Source organism: Lethenteron reissneri, chromosome 26 (assembly GCF_015708825.2).
Source record: "Lethenteron reissneri isolate LAM-NWPU_2019-01 chromosome 26, ASM1570882v1, whole genome shotgun sequence".
Lineage (NCBI taxonomy): Eukaryota > Metazoa > Chordata > Hyperoartia > Petromyzontiformes > Petromyzontidae > Lethenteron > Lethenteron reissneri.
Genome location: NC_083804.1, coordinates 8,191,175 through 8,214,909, shown reverse-complemented (window position 1 = coordinate 8,214,909; position 23,735 = coordinate 8,191,175). Strand labels below are relative to the sequence as shown.

At 46.6% G+C, this 23,735-nt stretch overlaps 1 protein-coding gene across 1 annotated transcript in view; it reads left to right on the top strand.

Moving 5' to 3' along the window:
• LOC133347590 (oxysterol-binding protein-related protein 2-like) overlaps window positions 1-23,735 on the top strand; it is an 82,365-nt gene that overhangs the window by 17,497 nt on the left and 41,133 nt on the right. Inside the window, 1 exon segment of the mRNA XM_061559993.1 lies at window positions 7,157-7,297. Within this exon segment, the coding sequence (XP_061415977.1) occupies window positions 7,280-7,297 (18 nt within the window). The 5' untranslated portion in view covers window positions 7,157-7,279.

Sequence of the window (23,735 nt, the reverse complement as noted above, 5' to 3'; positions counted from 1 at the left end):
GCTCTGCTGTCCACTTAGTGGGCCGAGTGTTCTGCGCAGGAGCAGCAATGTGTTATAACAGAGTACGTGCATCGATCGGTCATATTCGTTCTAAATCGAAAGAGTAACGATACAAATCATTGGTTGTGCTTCATTTTGAGTGACTTATCTGATCATTTACTTTGAGTTTTAATTGATGAAACTGTGCGATGGCAGAGAAACGGAAGCGTGTTTTAACTTTAAATCAGGATTTTTCAAACCTGCTTAAGTTAGTTTTTGTGTGGACTTGTCATAAAACAAGATCAATACATTACTACTAATTTAGTTTTGTTCATTAAAAAACTCAAATTTCTTAATTTCAACATTTTCTACCTATATTAGTGGTTTTTGGCATATACGTCCACGGAAAATGTATATTTTTGAATTATCCGCGATTTTTGTATTTTTCGCGGCCATCTTCCCCGTTATTAGCGCGGATAATCGAGAGTCTACTTTATATATAAAAGCCAGTGTGTTTTCCTCTTAAAATGAGCATGGAGAAAGTGCTCACCCCCCCCCTATTTAGATTCCTGAGCCAGTGCTGGAAGTTCCACATTCCTTTTCCAGGGGTTGAATCTATCCACAGGATAATCACTGTTGACTTGCCAATACAGTGGTACGTACTTTATCAGTTCCAGAGGAATGATGGGCTGAGTCAAACCCCCAACCGGGATTTGAACGTGTGACCTTCTGATTGTCGACTGCTTGCCCGACTGTTCAGCCACTCGGCACTTCCTCTGCTTCAGTGCTACATTTAACAAAATCGCTGGCTAAAGGGCCCTTGTGAGTTGCCCTTTGTGGTGGTTCAAAGTTACTTTTTGAAATAACCATATGGCTTGCATTTGTGAAATGCGGGTTTTGAAATAATGTTTTAAATAGTTTAAAGTGTCCAGTGTTATCAATCTGGTTGGGCATATGTTAGTGCTTCCAAACAGGAAGTTTGGAGTTAAAATTCCAGTCATAGGTCGGCTCGGCCAATAATTTTATTGGGTCCGTAAACAGAACATAACTGTGCGGAAAGTCGGGAGTGGCGGGTGTTCTGTGGGGGGAGACTGGCACCCACCATGACAATGTGGAATTTCCATCACTCAGAGCAGCAGCCAATCGAGATAAGTTCCACCCATTGTTTGTTGGATGAGGAAGACATTTTTAGAAAAAATCGTACTCGACTTTGTTCAAAATAGTAATAATAATATGGATGAGCAACCGTCATGCACAACAGGTAGTATAGGCTGCGGGGCTATGTGGTGGACAGCAGAGGACGGTGCAGAAAAATACATTGTTGTACTACACTGTAATTACTGTACTTATGCCACCAATTCTATGACCCGTACCTTCGCCAACTCACAATCAGGCCAGTTGGCGACTTATCGTCAAACAACCTCCACGACCAGCATAGTGTGGAGAGCCCCTAATCCAGCATTGGATTAACTATGGGCAGTACAAGTACAAGAATACAATTGTCTTACCTGTGACTGATATAGGTGCCCCCCTATGCAGCTTAGCTGCTTAGGCCGACAAGGCACTCGCGCCTCTTCATGTGTGTTTAGGCAAGTTTGCTCTTTAGAGGTGGCAGTTACGCGTGTAAAAATGAAGCATATTGGACTGACAAACCGACACTAATCGCTGGGGCTGATCTCCGAAACATCTCTAAATAATGATAATAACAGCAATATACAACCCTATGTAAATCTTTGTTTGGATGAAGGCCTCCCAGTACCGTGTCATTCATGGGAGTTTGACCACGTACCCAGGACCGTTTCACGTTTCATATATCACTTGCCACTGATGTTAGCAGTGGCTGGCATTCATATTCTGGTCACCGGATTCACAGCACAGTGCATTAACCAATATGCCATGGCTCTCCCTGTTCATTATGAAAACAGTCAAATCATTGAGCCGGTAATTGACAAGAATGACATTAATTTCATGCAGCTGCCACACCACGCGCCTAACCCTAACTCCTAAAATAGATCAATCTAGCCCTGCCCTCGCTTATAAAAATCTGAAACGGTTGGAATGAAAGAGGTCACTCCTCCTCTGCTGTTCCAGTAGTGTAGAACGCTCTACACCTTGCCTTCCATATCTTTTGGTGATAAGGCAGCACTTGATAGATATGATGATCAGGATGGAAATGTCATCGTGACCAAAGGCGAAGAAACTGGAGCTGTTTCATTTGTTGCACCAGGATCCATGCCACGTCACTGTGTCGTAACACGAGTGTGATGACCATCACTTCACATTCAGACGGGTGGACGTTTCAACTGCGCGTTGCATGCAACCGCCAGCGCTGCCAGGGTGCACTCGCGTTCACGCGGGGTTTAGTGCTCCGACGCAGAATCGGCTTGAACCTGGCAAAGAGGATCCTTCCAGCCAGCTGTTGGCCACTCGTTACAACCGTGGTAGCACAACGACAGGGGGCGGGTGTAATCTTTCTTCTGGGGGAGGTGGGGGGGCTCGTCGAAAAGAAATTAGAAAATCCAGAGAGGGTGATGTGCAAACAGCGGGGAGAGGTGTACACCACCACTGGGTGCCCCTCAGTAATAACGCGATTTAAACAAAACTAAAAGCGAAATGTTATATTTGTGATGCTGTGTTGGCAGTGGGGGCGCAAGCAAAGACATTTCGACAACTAAACACGCTCGTTAATAACACTGCTTCAACACTAAATAAAACATATTAAGTGTCGTTTCAGTTAATGGCAGGAGGGCCATTCCCTGAAATGTCACATTAGTAATAAGTTGTGTATATTAACACTGAAAAGATAAACAACAAGCCGCTGGTTGTGCAACACCATCACCCTCGATTGCCAATTCACAGGCGATCCCAAACACAGTCGTGGCTTTGTAGATTGAAGTTGCAAAAAGTATAAAAATACACCTTAAGAATCAGGTTAGCTTGTGAGGATTTACCGCCCTCATTGAAATTAATTGTTGAAATTCACCGACACGATTCGTTTTCAGGATACGTCTCTCATGAATAAAGGGGTCAATGGAACTCATTACATTTGACATTTGGAGTGAGACTCGATAACTCCATGCAGATGGATGCAAGAAGCCAGTACTCTAGTGCTATCTCCTTTCCTCCTCGAAAACCCAAGTATTCCCAATCAGTCTCCCATCTAAGTACGAACCAGGCTCGACCCTATTTAGCTTCTGAGATATGATGCCATCGGGTGCGTTTATCGGGTGATTTTGTTATAGATTGCAACGGTGATGAGGCCTCAACTTTAAGCAAAGCACTTGCAGCGTTTGGCATGAACCGTCTTGAGGAGGGCACACGCTTGCCGTGTGGATTTATTTATGGTCTCGGGCAGAATGCCAATGAGAACCTGCTCCGGAGCTCTCACCAGAGAGAGAGAGAGAGCGCGACGTAGCCAGATCAGAAATGTGATGTTTGTTAGGCTGACAAACTTCAGCACATTTTTCAGATTTCTCCCAGAGCGTCTGTGGCACGCCCCACGCCACGCGGGTGCCCCAGGGGGCACCGTGTTCTCCATGCCCGGTCGGTCCTGTTTTACTCAAATACTATTTGACAACACAGTTTAAAATTTAAACATTTACTGGATTAGTTAGGGTAGCATTTAAACAGCCTAGTTGGGGAAACAAAATGCCCCCCCAGTGTTTTTAAATACACTTCACCAGCATTTCATGAAATTATATTGAGCATTATTATTTTTCTCTGCCGCGATTCAGTTTTGCTCCTCGGTGTTCCTGCATGGCTGCCGCCTCTCTGAGAATGATTCAAACTAAAAAAAACACAACATTGCTGTTATTTCAGATGCAGAAAGAGCAACACGTAGGTTAGTGAACAGCCGTTGAAGCTGGGACCGTGCAAGATGCCGACATCTTTGGGTGGCCTTTATCCAACAGTGCCTTTTTATTACAACAGATGATAAGAATAGTAAAACCAACACTGGGTTTTCTGTTGTGTTTTGTTTTCCTTTACGAAGTCCGCAACCCTGGAGATGGGACACATTTAATTTTAACCCAGCTCCCATCTTGTCTTGCGTAAACAAACGCCACCTGAATCATTGATCCGGAATATCCGGGCGTGTCTGTGGATAAAAATGATATTTAATTTCAAGCGATTTAACCTGTGGGTATATTTGTTTATCTGTTAAACAAAGTGAATGTGGCTACCTGTGTAATCGGCCGTCATGGTTACGTAACAGTTTATGTTTGATGGCCGGTCGATTTATTGCCGGTGTTGGTGGTGTGGAATAACAAACACATACCCTAGCGGGCTTGGAATGGCTGGACGTATGGGTGCTAAGTATCAATATATACCGACTCCCGTGGACTGGCACCATGAAGTGGCTTCCTCTCTCTCTGACTGAATTACAGAAGTGAGTCGTCACCATTCTTGGCCCTATAATCAGGGGCGGTTTCTTCATTAGGGCGATTGGGCGACGCACCACCAATGTCATTCAACCACAGAGTCACGCTAGCCGTCACTGTGAATCTTTAATAAAAGAAACTTGAGTGGATTGTATTAATAGTGAGTATAGAAACAAACAAGATGTATTGTAAGAGTCACTTTATTTTTCATTAATATTAAAGAAGTGAAGTTGCCTTTACATGCTTAAGCTGTTAATTTATCATCCAGACATTTGCCCCCCCTGAGAGATTTTGCAGGAGCCGCCACTGCCTATAATGGTGTATGTAGTACCTTAGACCACCTCCTGACGTTTATAGCTGAAAGCAGGTCATCCTTGTTAACGGATTCTTACACTGTCTGTAACTTACGAGAAACTCTTCGGACACCTATAGCTTTATATTCTTGGTTCTACGTGACTTTACCGAAAGAACCAAGAATATGAATCCCTGCAGTCATGAAATCAAAACCTATAGCTTTCTCGCAGGATGGAATTTTTAAAATAGTAATTAGTAATAATAAAGAGTGATTTATATACGGCAGAATGGTGGGAATGTGACCATTTGTATTGGTCGTCCCATCAGGCCTTGCGTGTCACATGACTTCACCATACTTCATGTGTAATGCACACAAGCCTTGATTTTGACCAACCAAGATTCAACAGGAGTCAAAATCGCTGCCATGTCATCTTAGACCGCAAAATGATGAGACAACTTTCCCGGTTTCGTGCTTGTTAGGATTCATCAGGACAGTATCGGCAGCATTGCCTTCAGCTGCCTTGGGCCTCATGGGGAGGGACATTTTGGCCACAACCTGAGGGCGACGATAACCACGTCTAATCCTTTGTGTAGATGAGGAGGAACTAATCAGACAGGAAGAGGGGAGGAGGGGTCTTGGCTCGTCTCTGGTCTCACCTGGTGGGGAGCGGTCGTTTAGTGGTTGCGCGAACCCCGGCAACCCGAGTTCGATTCCCGCTCGCGACCAACGCCAGTGGCGAATATTTTAACCGGCATCCCCTAGGTCGAATCGGCCTTAAACATGAGTGCCTGGTGTGCTGTAAAATAAATGAATTGAGAACTGGGGAGATAAAGGCGGCCGGGAATGCTGCTGGTCAACAACCCCCTTGCGTGCCATGCCGGCCTTCATAGGTGCTCGTTAACAGCACTTGCCCAAGCAGCCTGTTGAGGATATACAGGGTGAACGTTCTGTCTTGTGACCTTGTTATAATGTCTTAACAATCCAGTGTCAGATTGTTTTGTCAATCGTGTTGCTGTACAAATGTAAAATATGGCTTGCACACTCTTATGATAATAACGTTTGCGGTGCAGATCTTTGTGAAAGGCGAGCCTACTTGCACAGGGTTTAATGAATGCACGGCGACGCATTAATCTTGTCACAGTCAAGATCGTGGCGGCTGTTGTGGTACGGCAATTAAGTTCCCTTTACATAATTGCGATAATAGTAATAATGCAATGGTTTAAATTGTGATTGATTCCCGCTGGACAACGCTACTGACCGCACCAGTTTCTGTTCCTGCACAGGTGGGCTGGTTCACATGGGCAAGAAACACTTGTTTGCCCAATTTGAGTCTGTTTCTCTTGTTGTTACTCTACACATGAACATATATTGCCCTTCTGCAACAACGTAATGCAAACAAACAAGTGTTTGCAAAGGGGTGAGTTGGGCAATTACACCAAAGTCAACGCACTCGACCACACCTCGATGATGACCAAACGTGTGTCTGATGCATTCGTACCGATAGCAACGTGCACCTGGGCATCCCCATAAACCACTGAGAGTCGGCAACCCTCACGGCACTCTGTCGCCATTCGGTTGAACGTGACATTTAAGGGTGAATATTCTCGGAGGAAGACACTTTTAAATGTTTTCGCCGCATGTGCCGACAAAAGTTAGCGCAAGAAACGTCCTTCATATTGTTGAGCGTAAAAATAAATGAACAAAGTCGGAGTCGTTGATGGAGTTGGAGAGTCGAAAGGGCGTTTGCCCGGCGCTACGCATTGACACTCGCATCGCTAACAGTAATGACATGGTGGCATAAGCTCTTCAGCCCAAGTGTGCAACTTTCTTTCCAGTAGCGACGTTCTTGTGCCTCGTGACGCCGTGGATCGCATCGCATGGGCGGTTCGGTCTTCCTTTAAGCCTATATCGCCTGAGACTGTGCTACCCGTTGCACTGCAACTACACTTATAAGTTCTTTCAAACCCTCACCTGCCCACCCCTCTTCTTCCCCTTCTCTGCCCTGACCTCGCCAATGCCAGCACTCCCATCTCTCGGTAGCTCCCATATCTTGCTGCCTTGGGTGTGGTGATGGTTTCCCAAAGTTGGCACACATTACTTCAAAGCCTCCTATGGGCCGGACGTCATGTTTAAATTGCAAAATTGTCAGCGTTATGCGTTGACATGGCGGTTGTGCAAGATGCTCAAACAAAGGTGGCTGCCTCGTGGGCAGGAATGTGTGATGCGTAACCGACGACATGGGCCTTGCCTAATGCCATTGGCTGTGGGGGGGGCCTTGAGGAAGCAGCCTGGGTGTGTGCGTGCGTGTGCTCCCAACCTGTTTGTCCTCATTCTGGAGGTGTCGGGTCCGTAGTGCACACTTAACCGTTGTCCTGCCTTTTAAGAAAAAAAATTAAAGTGAGAATTGGCTGCGTGGCAATCGCGTCACTCGCTTGCTCGCTCGTGTACGTCGGCCGTCCTAGGTGTGTTGCATCGTAAACTCTGTGTCTCTTCGCTCACCCAGGCTAAAGGCACATGCGGGCGCAAACAGTGCTAGGGAGAAAGCCCAGCTAGAATCGTCCTCCGCATCGTCTGCGCGGGACACGTTTTTCAACGACGCAAGGGTTGGTTGTGTCATTGGCTTCCGATGGATGACGCGCAGAAAGTAAGTACCGTCCGTACCAACTGTTGCCGCTTCTGGTGGGGCTTGCGACATGCTTTTTTTGGTCACGATTAAAACGTAATGTGTTTTGTTCGTTTTGTTTGAGCCGCTACCCTCCCGACACTCTCATCTCTTATGGTGCACTGGCTCATGTCAATGGATTATCTGTTTGGTGTCTGTCTGCCGGGCAACACGCCGGGGTTTGAAGGGGAACTGGGATTGGAGGGGTGGGGGTGTGGGGTGCTTCACTTATCGCTTACGCTTCAGTTTTGGTGGTTTCCACGTAGCCGCGGTATCTTAATTTCTTCTTCCTTGAACTTAACATCAGTATGCTTGGCCCCACCTGATTGCGATGTGTGTGTGTGTCGCTGCCTGACAGCCTGCAGTGTGAATACTTTGTCAGTGGCATTGTGGAACTTTTTGAAATCTAAAACAAGCATGCCGAGTCTGATCTGGGTTGTTTGTTAACAGTGTGTTCCTAACATTGCAGCCGTGGCGATATCAAACGTAGGCACTGAACGCCAGTTTTGACATTGTTCACTTATTCTTAAAGTGATTTTTATTTGGCGAATGTTCTCTGATGAAATCTGGCATGCCAATGTGCAGTAGCTCACCACAGTGCCGGCTTAGATTATGATGTGTAGAGCCGTGAGTTTTTGAAACATGATGACGTGTGCCAACCTGAAAATTAGCCAACCTCTTTAACGAATAAGCCAAACTCTTCATCTTTGTGCTATGAATAATGAATAAGGACCATTGCGCAAAACGTCACCCATTATATACGGTATATTTAATTCTAAGGCCACAACGTTATTGATCAATGTATTGAATGATTTCGATTTAAAGCTTTAGTGACTGCAGGGATTAATCTTCTTGGTTCTTTCGGTAAAGTCACGTAGAAGGGAAATAATAAAATAATAAAAATACAACATAATAAAATACAATTCTCACGACGTTTCGGCCACAATGCAAGCAGCCGTCCTCAGGTGAAGAACAGGTCTGTCGGAAAGACAGCGTCTGAATGAACACCACCATGCTTGGCAGCGTATATTTAAGCTGGGTTAAGGGAGGAAGGGCGCCTTGACAAAGGAATTTGTATGTCAACAGGGGAATTTAGCATATTTATGGAAAATGCAGATATGGGATTAGTCACTACATGTGGAATGCGTAGGAGGGGGGGGGGGTCTCAAAGTCATTATGCCCGTGTATATATAGAATTGTAATTGCGACATAGAATTGTAATGTATGACTTACTGTTAGTAGCTCAGCTTATTGGAGAGTATATTTAGTATATTGATGATATTGATGTAGTTTATATTTTAGTTTTTTACGTGGTGGTTTGGCTGCTGCAGCTTCTTACTATTAACATTCCTTCCCTTTATTACTGCTGACACTACCTCCCTTTGTTGCTGCTAATCCTACATACGCATTCCACAAGTAGTGACTAATCCCATATCTGCATTTTCCATAAATATGCTAAATTCCTCTTGACATGCAAATTGCTTTGTCAAGGCGCCCTTCCTCCCCTAACCCAGCGTAAATATACGCTGCCAAGCTTGGTGGTGTTCATTCAGACGCTGTCTTTCCTACAGACCTGTTCTTCACCTGAGGACGGCTGCTTGCATTGTGGCTGAAACGTCGTGAGAATTGTATTTTATTATGTTTTATTTGTATTATTTTCTTATTTCCCTTCTACGTGACTTTACCGAAAGAACCAAGAAGGTGTTGAATGATCTTTTAATGTACACTTAAAACCCATTGTACAGTAATATGTTAATAAAACGTGATGCTGCAATGGTGTTTGGTGAGTGTGTGTGTTAAGACATTGTGGATTTTGTTGGAATTCTTGATGGGGGTTGGGGGCATCCCTCTTTTGCAGACTTATTTAAACTTCACCGCCGCTTGCAGTTTTGCCCGTAAAAGTTAACAATGTTACTGCTTCCATCCTGTTGAAACAACCTCTAGTGAAATACCGCTTGAGTCACGGAGCACGTAAAACCGCCCGGTTCCTCTAACGTTCTCAGTCTCAGAAAGAGTCTCTGACCGTCATGCTGCTGGAACGGGCGCGGGGCGGTGGTACTCTTCATCAGAGGCGCACTGAGCCATTGGTCGAAATTCCACATTCCTATGGCAGAGGCCAGTCTCCTATAGGACAACCAATGTTGATTTCCCCCGTCACCCTAACGAGGTGGTAGTTGTGTTATTGGCCTCATAGGGATGATGTGCCAAGGCGACTCTGATTTGAAATTTCAACATTTAAATTCTGAATCCGAGTGTGCTGTTCAGTGCCAGCTAATTGGGTACGTTTTTTTATAACATAGGGGTAATGATTCATAGATTAGTCGGTGTAATATCGGTTATTAAGCTCACAATCGGTGCGTGAGAATCGCATGTGAGAATCAACGTTTTTTTTTAAAATCACGTCGTTGGTGTACAGTCCTCACAACCCACCTCGTGGCTCCACCCTCCCGTGATCACTAATCCATTTCTATTCGTATGCAAATATGCCACCGCACACGTGAACGTTGCTGATGGTTGGTTATCACGGCAGTTATATACCCAGAACCATCCATCGGGGGTTGCGGGCCCCGGGGGAAACCCCACTGTGTGCCCCCCCCTCCGACTTCAAACTAAACCGGAAGTTTTACATCTGACACCTTTACGTCGAAGCTCAGAAGCCCCCCAAATCGAGGGCCCGGGCGGTCGCCCCCCAAATCGAGGGCCCGGGCGGTCGCCCCCCAAATCGAGGGCTGGGGGCGGTCGCCCCGATTCACCGTGTACCCCTAGGGACGACTTTGGTTGTACCATGGGATGGTGGGCTGTGAGGGCAGCCTCTCTGGGAGAAAAAAGAACACCGGCGCTGTACGGAGAAAAAGTAACAATTATTTTTGAATATGTAGCCTGTCATGTATGATGGCTACACGTGAACCCCCGCAGCCACGAGTGGCCACTACATTCACCATGCAAAGTAAAAAGAGAATTGATTCTAAGATTGGAATAGCGTGGCTGAATCGTGAAAGTTCATCGATTTGTGGGATGGGAGGGGGAGGGGAGAAGGGGGGGGCTGTTGAGGGAGCAAACCATTAGGCTTTCAGTTTTTTTTAACACGTGCATTTTCTTCACTTTAGCTTAGGTATAAACCAGATTATATGACATTTGGGGTTAGTATATCTTACGTTTAAAATCCATCCTGGGTCGTTTTAAACGCTCACAACAAATTGGGTGGAGCGTTGCGAGTTCTGCACGTAACAGTTGCAACACATGTCCCGGTCGGACCTGTGACAAAATGTGACCCATTTTTACAATCGACCAGGGCCGAGTTGCCCTCTCTTTAGAGCCACCCTGTATTTTCGTTATGGACAGTCAGCGCTTCCTGCTTAGGTCAAGATTATCGTTCAGTAATATATATTTTACAGTCCCTTGCACTAAAGTGGTGACTAAGGCACTGAGGTGTTGGAGCAGGCTGCATGTGATCATCAAGGCTTGTAAACCTGTACGTGTTGAACTTCTTTCGCACCGTACGTCGCCAACATTGCTAATCGGAGGTGCGAGGAAATAACAACAATCGATGAATGCAGGTCACATGCACAAGAATACATTAATTTCGATTTGTGAATATTTTGGTTTAACATTGCGTTATTTTATTTTTGACCCGGACGCTCTTCGTTAATTCTGTGTACGCAACGCAACTTATATTGTCCCTGTGTCATTTTGTTACATTTTTGCACTTTGAATAATCATCCGTGTGCTCTGGAACCTCCCTGTATTATTATTTCACCAGAGGGTCTCCCTTCTGAAATATCGAGATTTCAGATCTCAACACCCTCGCGTATTTTTTATGAAAATAAATCTTCTATTTAAGTCTGTCGCTTTGGCGGGATTAACCAGGCTTGGATAACACGATTGGACACATTCAGGGTGAGTCTGGTCACAGGCTTTTAAAGCACCTTTACGTTCAGGGCTAAGTTTAGAACGAAGTGAGTTAAGATGAATGTTTGAGAGTTTTGAGTATTGATGCGCATAACTTGAGCTCGGATAGTTTACAAAATCCCATCCGTTACTCCGCACGCCGCTTCACGCTTCTATTTGTATTTTTCAGGCAATGCGGCGTTTAACGACATAATACGCATTTCAATGGGGAACATTGGTGCACTTGGGAGATGGGAATGAGGAGTTGGGGTCAAGGGGGGGTTGTGGAGGCAGAAGTTCGGAGGTGGGGGAGGAGTGTGAGGAATGGAGTTTGACTAAACCCGAGTTGAATCTAGCCAAGCAGTCAGCCCTTGTTAGGGCTGGCTCCTGCCAAGGCTATTTTTTTTCATGCCCTTTGCACATCATCCCTTCCAAATACACAGTAACATTTGTTTTCATTTATCGTTGGCTCGGAGGTCGTGCAGCACAGCACGTCACTGCCGCTCGACGGCCTCTTCATGCCACGCCGTCAGTTGGAGGAGTACTTCACCGTGCTGGTCGATGTGAGGGTTGGTGTCGTAGCGGTCAGGACCAGTTAGCTCTTTCCCGTTCCAAGACGTCTGCAAGTTGCAGGGTGGGTCCCGTTCACTGCTGAATCTTGGAATGCACAAGCGGTTAACGTTAATTTTGTTTAGAGAGGCATAGCACCGATGTTTTTAAAGAATTTGTCCTCACCGCAGAGAACTGTCGTGACACGACTGCAGTCTTATGATAGCTGGTGTCAAACTGTGCCACACGCCCTTCCGCATGGCCTGTTACTTCCGATTCATTGTTTGCCTACATCATCGGAACTGGAAAGGGTTAAGATATCGCTCACTACTGCTGTTGGGCATGACTGGGATAGCTTAACTCAGTCCGCCACATTCATGGCACAAGCGGCACTAAAACACTGTGCCAATGCTCCAGCCGTGTGTTTATTTTTCTTCGTTTTATAGTTTCCTATATTTCATCAATAGGTTGAGCAGTGAGGCAGTAGTTTATGTACCTTGCTCTCTGAGCCTGCTCCCCCCAAGTTCGATTCCTGACCTCGGCTATAAAATAGTGGCAAGTGACCTCCGACACTTGTACCGGGCCTCTTCTCCCCCCCTCCCCAACTTCACCAACCCGCACTAATGAGCGTGGTGAAGTATGGTCAAACAACCCCCACTACCAACATGGCATGGGGAGGCCTTCATCCAGCAGTAGATTGACAAAGGGGCTATAGTAAACCGAGTTATATATGTATTTATTGTCAATGCATTAAACGTTCTGTACATCCGCATCACTGGTCACGCATGTCACTCAGAGGGCCAACGGCTATAATTTGACAGTGGTCTCTGTTTTGCTTGGATGTATTTTTCGTTCATGCTCTGAGTTGGAGTAAATCAGGGCTGGAGCAGCTGCAGATACGACCTTGATCACACCATTAACAATAGTTTTTCGTTACTATATAGCATCGTTTATGTGACTGCATCGCACAACGCTGCGCTCCACAAACACGGAGGCGAGTATAGATTACGATTTTTAAGACAATTAACACAAGTGGTTTATACATGGGGGGGGAACCGTAGCACCTGGGGAGAAACCCACACGTGCGAGGGGAGGGGGTTCAAGGCTGTATCCCATGATGATGACACATATTTTGAGTCCGTACTAGTTGGACCACCCTCTCCTGGCAAGCCAGGATATTGCACCCCAATGGCCACAGTAAGGCGGTTTGACGTTCGTGGAATCCGCTCACCCCTCACCTCCACAGTGTTGAATTACAGGCATGCATAGCCACCACTGCACGGCTTACTGTAGCACTTGTGTTCAACCGAAACGATGCGCATTACATCCTTGCCTTAGGTCCCCCTGAGGAGGATGAGGGTACCATGCTAATCGCTGCGCTTTTCTTTCCCAAATGAATACCTGCTCGGACAAAAACACAGGCAAATTGGGAGCGTGCTCTCTTGTTTCTTCCCGGCATGTGCTTCTTTATATAGCTGGGCTATCGAGACGCACTTATTTAATCCATCACTTTGCAGCCAGAGGTGGTGTGGAATGCCCTACCTGCGCGGGCTATGATGTGTGCAATCAATTAAAGTACAGAAAGCAGGATGCTGACCCGTCCGGTCAAATTTGAAGCACTATCGGCTCATTTGCATACGTGTGCGATGGCTTCCTGGTTTCCTCTGAAATGAAATTTTGCTTGGTCAGTAATTGGCCTAACATCCTAATGTATACCCATAATGACAAATTATTGACTTATTGTGGCATTCTTCAGTTAATAGTGAACCATTAATATTTTACTGGCTTGAGCTCAAATCCTAACCGTGGTCAATAAACGCAAATTAGTTCACTGCTTGCTTCAGAGATTTGTGGTTTCATCTTGCAGGCCACCCCCGTGGGTGCATTCACCACAAAGTACAAGCCGCCTGTTTCTCAGGTGATGTTAAAGGTGCCACGTGATGTAATTCGGAGAAAAGCGGAGGCCATCGTGTGCTGGAGTCATGGCCCAAATTTGCCAAAAATTTCGACAATTGCCCCCTTGATTGGAAAACGCAGCAATCATCGCATCCTTTTTATTACATGTGGATACACGAGTGTAATAGTCATACTAGCGTTTATAAATAAGAATAATTAAAACTTGTGGTGGGAATTCCTTTTGTTATGAAAGTTGACAGTACTATGGTCATACAGACTTTGCCACAGTAAATGCAGATTTTCTAATACTAATTAAGGGTCACCAATCCAGTGCTTATTTGAACAGGAAAACAATGTAACTTGCCATGATGATATTTGACTTTTCACCGTTTAAAGGTGCAGGTTGATGTTGACCATGGAAGTTGTTTTATTAATACGATGTAGGGTTTCCTTCATCTAGTGGTGGATTGACAAAGTGCTGTAAATTAAAATAAACTAAACATGATCCCAAGAAAATTTTTGTGCTTTTCTGGCACTTACAAAAACCACCACAAACACAGCCCTGAAATTTGAGAAACGCCATTGACCATGTGTCTCTCTCTTCCACAGTGGCCCAACGATGCCAGCCAGGACTGTTTCGTAGGTCAATCAGGGAGAATATGTACACAGCTCCCTTCGTAATTAGAGCCTCGTGGCCAAGTAAAAATGAACCACACCACCTGGTGGTTTCTTGCGAGGCCCTTTAAAGCTGTCTGGTCCTCAAATCACACTGGCTCGCTTCCCAGTGATCACTGGAACGTGGTATGGTGTCTGCGTATTCCCCCCCCCCCCCTCGTGGGCTCCAGATTGCCTGAGTCAGTAAGGCTGCTGGCACGTTGGGTGCGGAGCGGAGAAGAGTGGGGGGTTCACGGAGCCACGCAGCTTGCCAATGAAGCCGGAGGGTTTCTTGGGGGTTTCTGAGGGACTGTTGTGGAAAGAGTTGTTGTTCGTGAGCACTTATGAAGGCTGGCAAAGCACACGAGGGGGTGGGTGTATGTAATGCATGTATTTTGAACTTCTCTCGCACCGTACGTAGCCAACCGTGCTAATCTGAGGTGTGGGGGGAGGCCAGCACCATCCCGAGTGGCGATATTTACACAGCACCAGGTACCCATTTGAGGCCGAGTCGGCCTAGGGAAGGTCCAATACTGGTTCAGATTATCATCAATGGTATTGGCTTTTACCGGGTTCGTAGCACGGGACACTAACCACTACACACCCGGTCCCCACAAAGACATACACACACTAAAAGACACATGCATGCCTAAACTTCCAAGTGCACACTGTCATGTGTTTCATTCATTTTTTGGTGGACACACATCTTCTGTCAATATAGGGTGGAAAGGCAGACATGTCTGTTGCTTCCTGCTGATTTGTATGCTTTCAATGAGTTTCCACCGACATTTTCATCACATCCCCTGCTGCTGATATGGCTGCTCGTTGTTTGTGAGCTTGTGATGTAAATTACACATTCCTGTGTCGGAGGCAAGTCTATTCATAGGACGACCATGGATAATTTCCCAAACAGAGGTGGTCATTTTCATGGCGGCAGTTTGTATTTGATATTTTTTTTTTTATCTACATATCAAGTTTTTATCTCATCCCCATGACCTCTGTGGTAATGGGTTGTTATCCTCCCAGGGCCTAGGCTCTTAAAATACGTTTGAGTCCAATAAAACAAAACAACAAAGTGACTTCCCACTCGTCGAGTGCGTGGCGCACGTGTCTTTAATCTCCTGCGTGATTGGAGGCTTGGGTTCGTTTATTTGTTGCAGCCGTTTAACTACTGAATCCTTGCTGAGTCTCGACTCTTTTTCCAGGAGGGTTCTGCAAAGTTTTGTGCAGTAGGGTGCAACGATTTTGCTACGCATTTCCCAATTGAGTAATTTCCGAGTTTTTTTTTATTTGTTTCATGGGTAGGAGAAGAAATACTATTGTTTTTAACAACACTTTTGTTACGTGATGCAGATACTTTTTATGGCCCCTGTTATTTTTGTTTTTTAATAGTTTTTGCCGACTTTCCCAGCGTAATTTCTCGACACTACAAATATTTTTATCGCGCTTGGCAGCCCTGTTGCACAGCTCCATTTCTCATTCAGAATGTGGTGAGCTCAAATCTCGCTTAAAGCATTCTAATGGTACAGCCCTGCAAATGCTCACACACACTACTGCTGGCGGAAGTACTGCCACTGAAAGGAGATCAAGAGAGCCCATCTTAAACCATTTTTTCCAACTTTTTTTTACCAGGTAAAGCCGACTGAGCAATCAGCTCTCTTTCCAAAGTGACCTGGCCACAAATGATAGCTCAACGAAGTGGCTAATCACGTTGATATTTATAGCAGCCCAATACTCTAAACGCATGTTTCTCAATCTGGAGGGAAATACCATAGAATCCAGAGAATAATCCACTTGACCACGGGGAGAACATGCCAACTCCAAATATAAAGGCATCAAGGTTTGGGATTGAACCAATGACCTGCACACCAGGCAGGGGAGTTACCATTTCGCCACCGCTGTGCAGATGTCTTGGCAAAGGTGGGAGTACCCTCGCTTTTTCCCACCACGTACAACCTGCTAATCGACTAACCGTGCATGTAACCCATTTATACTGCCGGGGTGGACAGAGTGTGTTTGGGGGATTTGAGAAACTTGTGTCATTGGTTAGTGTTTGAAAAATTAGAGCACCACAACCACTGTTGTCTTGGCGATAGATTAGTCTGCCATTTGGAATGTGGAGTTTCCACCAACAGAGGTGAGCACCACCCAGAGTTCAATTGAGCCACGTGGGCACTTTGAGTTTGCAATTATTTTGTGCTGGAGGGGAGAAGAAGATGATGGGGTGTGTGTGTGTGTTCCAGCATGCAGCAGTGTGCAAATACAAACTACCACTGGTGGCGGTGATTCATGTTGCTTCACGTGAAGCCGGCAAACTGGCTAATCCATTAAAACGTCACATGCTATCTTGTTTCTGGAGTTTGCAGTTTGCATATCTTTTAATGTGCTGACCGAGGATGAGAGTAATTTCACAGAAACGGACGAGCATTGCTCACTCATGGTGGTGCAGGACCACACCTGGCAACTGCTGAAATTTTTGTTGTGTTATTGGCGGCAACAGTCGTTTCTTTGAATGCATTTATAGAACTTGACTGAATGTGAATGCGTTTATTATGTAACAAGAGGATTTTTTTGCAGCTGGGGGCGTTTCTTATTTTTTTTAAACGAGCTCAACAGATCTAGATGACCCCAGCTCAATGATGCGTGCGAGCTGGGCGGCTCGTGTGAGACGGCAAGGCATGTAGATTACTGACCTGTTATGCACATGTGTTTTGAGTGTTATTCCTCGTGCGGTGCGGGTTTTATCTGGGTACACTACGGTTTCCTCAAAAACTTCGAGAAAGTCTCACGAAGGAATTGGCCAAACGTCCCAGTATAGCAGGACTCTTGAGAGCGTTTTTGGAGGGGAGTCGTTCTTCCAGCAGTGGATCGATCATGGCCGAGTTTACGATGATGACGCGAGCTGAACGTAAAGCGCAGGTTCTGCTGCGTCACAGTTAGGGACGCAAGAGCGGACGAGCGACGGGCGTGGAGCGTGATTGTGGCACACACAGCCGTGCAGCAGTTGTGGGCCAGATTAATCATTTTGATCGATGGCTTCTTTGAAGGGAGCGAGCGAGTCCGCCGCCTTATCCACCGCGCATGGTACGATCGTCATCTCGTGCCCCGGGGAACACATCCCACCCACTGCCATTTCGCTCTTCTTAACATTTAAAGCAATACTGTACGGTCTGTATAGAAATACCTTCTTGAAAGAACAATGTAACGAACGCCATTTTTTCTGGGTTGTCTCCATACAATAAATTAATTACATTTTGGACCTTTGTCAATCCACTGCTGTATGGTGGCGTCCCCCATGCCGTGTCGGTTTGCTAACGTCATCACTGATGTTAGCCACGGCCGGGAATAGGACTCGGGTCACCGGGTGCATAGCACAGTGCATGAAAAACCGCGCGCCATTGCTGCACCCGGTAGGCTGGTGAACAGCACGGGCTTTAATGCACTCGTGCAAAGTTGCTGTGCTGCCCCAATAATCCTGGGGTACAGAAAGGGTGACTTTGTAACCACAGGCAAGTACATGACGCTAGGATGAGGCTTACTACCCATGTGTTACGGGAATGCCAACTGCGGAGCTTTGTGCATGTGGCGCCACCTCGCTTCTCCCTGGCAGGGTCTGCCCACTGGGTTCTCTGCGCTAGAGAACGTCGAGGGGTGGAGGAGAGCTTTTCCAGGAGGGACCCCAAGGAACGGGGGTCGCTTTGGGGGCTATGCCAGGAGGGAACCCCTAGGAACGGGTGTCGCTTTGGGGGCTTTGCCAGGAGGGAACCCCTAGGAACAGGGGTCGCTTTGGGGGCTTTGCCAGGAGGGAACCCCTAGGAACGGGGTTCGCTTTGGGGGCTATGCCAGGAGGGACCCCTAGGAAGGGAGCTCGCTTTGGGGGCTTTGCCAGGAGGGAACCCCTAGGAACGGGGGTCGCTTTGGGGGCTATGCCAGGAGGGACCCCTAGGAAGGGAGCTCGCTTGAGGCTTTGCCAGGAGGGACCTACTGGCAACACAATCGTACACGTTATTATTCCTCACCACTAACCTCCACAGGAGCCTTCTTTATTATCCACATTAGCATAATCCGCAGGGCCACGGACGCGCGCCAGTTTTTCCGGACCTCTCAAGCCACGGTTCGCACTTTCATCTTTGAACCACACGATGGTGTGGGCGAAGCTCAACCTGCACATTTCTAAAACAGCTGGCATTCACAGATGAATGTGTGTTTGACTCTCCCCCAAGGGTCGAGTACACGTAATTGTTTTTTGCGTGCAATAACTAGACTTGTTTATCCGTAGTGTTTCCAAAGATTTTAAACAGCACAGGTGCAAGCGTGAAGGTTAAGAGATCTGTGCATCTATATACACACAGGGCGGACGTTAGCTGCTGCTGTTTAAAATGTTCAGCCCCTTTGTCAGGCCACTGCTAAATGAAGGCCACCCCACGGTCGTGTCGCTCGGGAATTATTTGAGAATACTTCACCACGCTGGCCATTGCGGTCTGGTCAAGGCATTGGCCTTGGAACATAGAAGTGCATTGGAGCACAGTACAATAATGTAGGTACTGTATATTAACACAGCCAAGGGTTGTAACAATTTTCGGAGAGGACGTCGACCGGGTGAGACGGAACCATGAGATCAGCTCTTTTCAGGTGCGAGGTTGGATCGTTGAATCGCAGGATCTTGGAAGGGAGAGCCACGCTTGGGGGAAGGCCTTCATCCAGCAGTGGATTGATGGTGGCTGGAGATGAAGAAGGCAGCAGCAGCAGCTATGCGGCACGCTCTTCAACAAGGGTGGCTTTCAAAGTACATCATTATGCCTCGGGTTAATCCAACGACACCCTCGGTCTTGTCCACACGGTGAAATACGGCAAATATGCCTGGTGCGCGCCGGTGGTATGCACACAGGACGGTCCTGTTTGCTGAGCCTGCGGTGCTGGCTGGCATCGCCCTCTGGCACCGTGGCCTAGGTGTGCGGTACAGTGCAGCGAGCGAGAGAACAACAGTAGCATTGCCCCCCTTCAACTCCCGCCTGTGTCTGACTGCCTCCACCCCCACCATCACCCCGCCAACCTGACAGCCTTTAATTTAGTCTCTGCCGTCGCAACGGCGTGCCCTTGAAGCACCGCGAGCAGCTGACGCAGCCAGAACGAACGCGCGTGCGTGCGTGCGCGCGGCGGATCGCTCGTGGGATGGTTTCTGCGCGGCGGTCGTGGTATTTTTTTTTAGCGCAGAGAGAGCCCGGGGTGCGTTTGCGAGAGAGCAGTGGAGGAGCCGCCATCAAGCTGCGGCAAATTGCGGCGCACGGTCGCGTCGGGCGTGACCGTCCACCCTCAACAGCATGTTATTTATTTTGAATGGTGGTCATCGAGTCGCTGTTGAAACGAATGGGGAGGGGGCGGCTATGTGGATGGTTCTTGAGCTGCACAACAATGCCACATTGGGCGTGGATGTGGATGCCACCCTATGCCGCATTGTGCCCTCCTGCTGCCAAAACACACGGCCTCGTCATGATCCTTGGAATTGACGCAAGGACATTGTTCACTTGAATGAAGATCCCAGAATCGCCATTGAAATGAATGTGGCAGTTTCATAGACAATATCTAAGCTGTCAAAGAATGCCAATGGTTGGATATGCAATATGCCAGGATTGTCGAGTAGAATAACATTAATTTAAAAGTATATCTAGGAATTAACCTTAAAATGTGAATGAGGATTTTATTATTGGTTCCTAAACTTTCCAAAGAATCCCTTTTATTTACATTCGTGAAGCAGTAATCTCCATTTAAAGAAATGGGGGTTTCATGGACGATGCTGCTGAAGGGATAACCATTCTAACGAACGGGATTGACAGCCTTGGTGTTGCCCATAGAATAGCCATTCATTTGAATGGAAAATCCTGAAGCTCCATTTAAGTGAAGGTGCTTTATTGCGGCGGTTACAATATAATCGCCACTGAATGGCACGCGAAGCCTGTTTGATGAGCCGAGATTTGTGGCGCACATGCCTCTCTCGTCCAAATCCGAGGAGGAGGAATGGTTGTTGGATGGCGCTGGGATGATGTGCGCGACGCACAGAATACCTCGAATCGAATCGCCCAACTCGTATCGTGACAATTGCTGACGGGAGTCGTGACGCCGCCACTTGCTGCTTCCACGCCCCATGACGTGGAGACATGCGCTGACACGACCGCAGTGAGAGTGTATGGGAGGGAGGGCGCTGGGGAGAGAAGTCCCCGTAGGTGATGTGTGAAAAGTCCACGTGGCGTTGTGATTGCTGTTGGTTTTGTTAGACGTGACATCGTCCGGTTTACTGAGTGGACACAATATTGTGTTTGGCTTCAGCTGCCATAGCAATCGGTTATTGTAGTTTGGTAGTCGTGAGAAGTGATGGCTTGAAGTGGGGGGTGAGGCGTATGGGGGGAGTACCGACGGGATGGGGTTCTCGTGTTAGACACTGTAATTGTTTTAACGATTGTGTAGTCTGCTTTTGTGGCCCCCTGGTTAATTTGCAGATGGTGTGTGTGTGCATTTAAATAGTTATTGCCTCCTGTATTAATTCACAGGTTAGGTTTACAATATATCCTATAGGTAGGAGCGGTGGGACAACGGTTCGTGCAAACTGTTCTCTGAACCTGACGATCCGAATTATTCTATTTTACACGCTTTTATTTTACTCACGCTGTCTGTTGTCGTTGTATCCTCAAATCTTGTAACTCAATTTTAACCCACTTCCCAATGTGGTATCGACTGCAAACTTGGTATACTTATGTCATACTGATGACAATACTATCATTAAAAATAAAAAAAATAGATATAAAAAAAAATTAAGTTATGTTTCGGCTTGGGTCTAATTGTCCACGCTCAACTGACGTTGGCTGTAAATCACCACGGCCCCTTACGTTATGGCAAGCTTTGCGGCCACTTTCTGGAGTCGTGGAGTTTTGCCATTATGAGTACGGTACATTTCATTAAAGCGTGTTTAAAAAAAAGTATTTTTTAATATTCAATTCCCGATCACGGCCTAACGCCAGCGTCAAGTGATATCTGAACTGATCTTGGGTGTCCCCCTTCATCCCCACCCTTCACTCATCCGCCCTGACCAGCGTGGTTAAGTATGCTCAAACTCTGCATTTCAGCTGCTGTCTCAAACCCCTATTCGGGGTGGTGCGCGTTTCTCTTGCCACAACTCTCTTAGCCACAGCATGGATATACCACATTCTTCTGGCAGGGGTCAGTTCATCCCGAAGGTTAACGTCCGATAAAACAGTTCTTATTGTGTTGACCCCACAGGAATGAGAGGCCCGAGTAAACTTTTTTGATTGCAAGTTGAGCAGTATTTTATTTGGTTTACCATCTTCATATTATGTAGAATGTGAAGCTCTTCTCCCCGGGGATATTAACGTGGCATGTCCACGCCTGGCATAGAGCTGCGAAATTGGGATGATCTCTGCCGGTGGGCCTTTTCAGCAGAGGAGAATCTTCACCTGACATGAAGACCATGGCCTTAATTTAAAATATAAATGGACGTTTTGGCGGTCCACTTGTGCAGCATAATACACCGGTCCTCGTAAAACTGTCTGACGATGTCGCCGTTGCCCTGAAATGAGCTGCAGACTCCCCATCAGAAGTTGCCTTAGATTCAGCAGTTGATTTCCCATTCGAATGTGTGACATGAGTCAATCTTTTGATGCCACTATTCGCCAAAAAATAATTTCGGAAATGAATTGAGGAACCGTCCGACCAAGTCTCTCGGGGCACGAGTCAAATCTCCCTTTGGAACATGGAACCAATCGTCATCAGGCTGGGTGCTGCTCTACGGCAACAGACTGTGAAGCTTCGTGTTCAGCTGCTCATAATGTTCATTGTCCGACTGCTTCGACTTCACGAGAACTGATTTTGACGCACCCTGCAAGATTTTCTGACCGGGGTTGCGAATCGTGGGAAAATAGATAATTAATGCGATTTTTTTTAATACCGTGCACCGGTTTACCGTCAATACATTCAAAATACTGGTTTTCGTTCTGTGATAAATATCAAGCTCTGCCAAGTCTCATTGCGTCACGCTTCTCAACTCAAGTCATAGATGTAATGTACCTTGAACGCCTCTTGATTTGTCATGCAAATATGAGCAAATTAAAGACCGTGTTCTGCATCACCTTCTGCGATCGAGGTCTGCATCGGCTAATTGAGCCGCCCAGATGCAGAATTGTCCTCGATGAGACCATATTGAATGTATTTTAGTTAATTTGATCCTATCTCTCTAATGACCAGTGACTGCCCATTGAGCATTGCCATATCTTACTAGGAATACCCTCCAGATGATTAGTCATTTGTAGCCTACCGATTGATAACCTCAGCACATTGATTTGATGCTTTCCCATGAATTGGAATCGATATTTCATTTATAAAAAGGGTTTATTTTCTTGTGTTAGCACTGTCATGTTGGTTTTGTCTCTCTCGTCTGTCCTATCTGTATAGTGTGCAGTGGATGTCTTGTGTCTAATGTATGCCTTGTCTCAATTCTCTCCTCTGCATTGTTGAATTTGTCCTGTGATTTGTCAAGCCTCAACTGCGCTGCCTCATTTTCTCCTATATCTGCCATCTGTCTTGTTTGTACTGCACCTTCGATTAGCACGGTTGGCTAGGTATGGTGCGAAAGAAGTTCAACATAAACACATGATAAAACACATTCGTAGATTTTTCTGAATGCAATTGTTATTGCGTGTCTTGTCTTAATCCTAATTGCACCTTACAAAAACAATTATTTGCCCCCCCCCCCCCCCCCCCCATATAGCCTTAAAAGACTTTTGGGGCAAGTGCTTCTAGCGAGCACTTATGAAGGCCGGCATGGCACACTAGGGGCTAGGTGGCCAGCACTTTTATCTCCCCAGACCTGATGTTTGCACACCGCACCAGATACTTTTTTAAGGCGGAATCAAACCTAGTGGGGGCCCTGAAACGGTTCAGATATTCGCTACTTTCATTGGTCGTGAGCGGAAATTGAACTCTGTCCGCAAGGTTCCGTAGCGCAGTGCGCAAAACCACTAACGCTGCCACTTCCCACATTGATTCCTACGGGCACAGTTTGTCTCGCATATCCTGGACGTGAGAATCAATTTTAATCAACAGGTGATGTGTTGTTGTGACGCGCCTCTGTGACGCAGTGGTTGTTCTCAAGTCAGAATTCCAAACCAGGAATGGGATTGAAGGTTCGAACAACAAAAAAACCTGGAGCCCTCATCTTCACATTGTGAGGTTGTGCGTCGTGCGACGGAATTATATAACGTTGCACCGCTGCTGCTGTTGTTGTTGTTGCTGCCGCACGATAATGAGGGCCGCGCGCTGTGTTGCGTGAGGCGAGCTGCGGAATGTGTGTAGCGACTTGGCAACACACACCCTGCCCTGCTCGCTCCACGTCATCGACACATGGGGACCAATGGGACCAAATCGC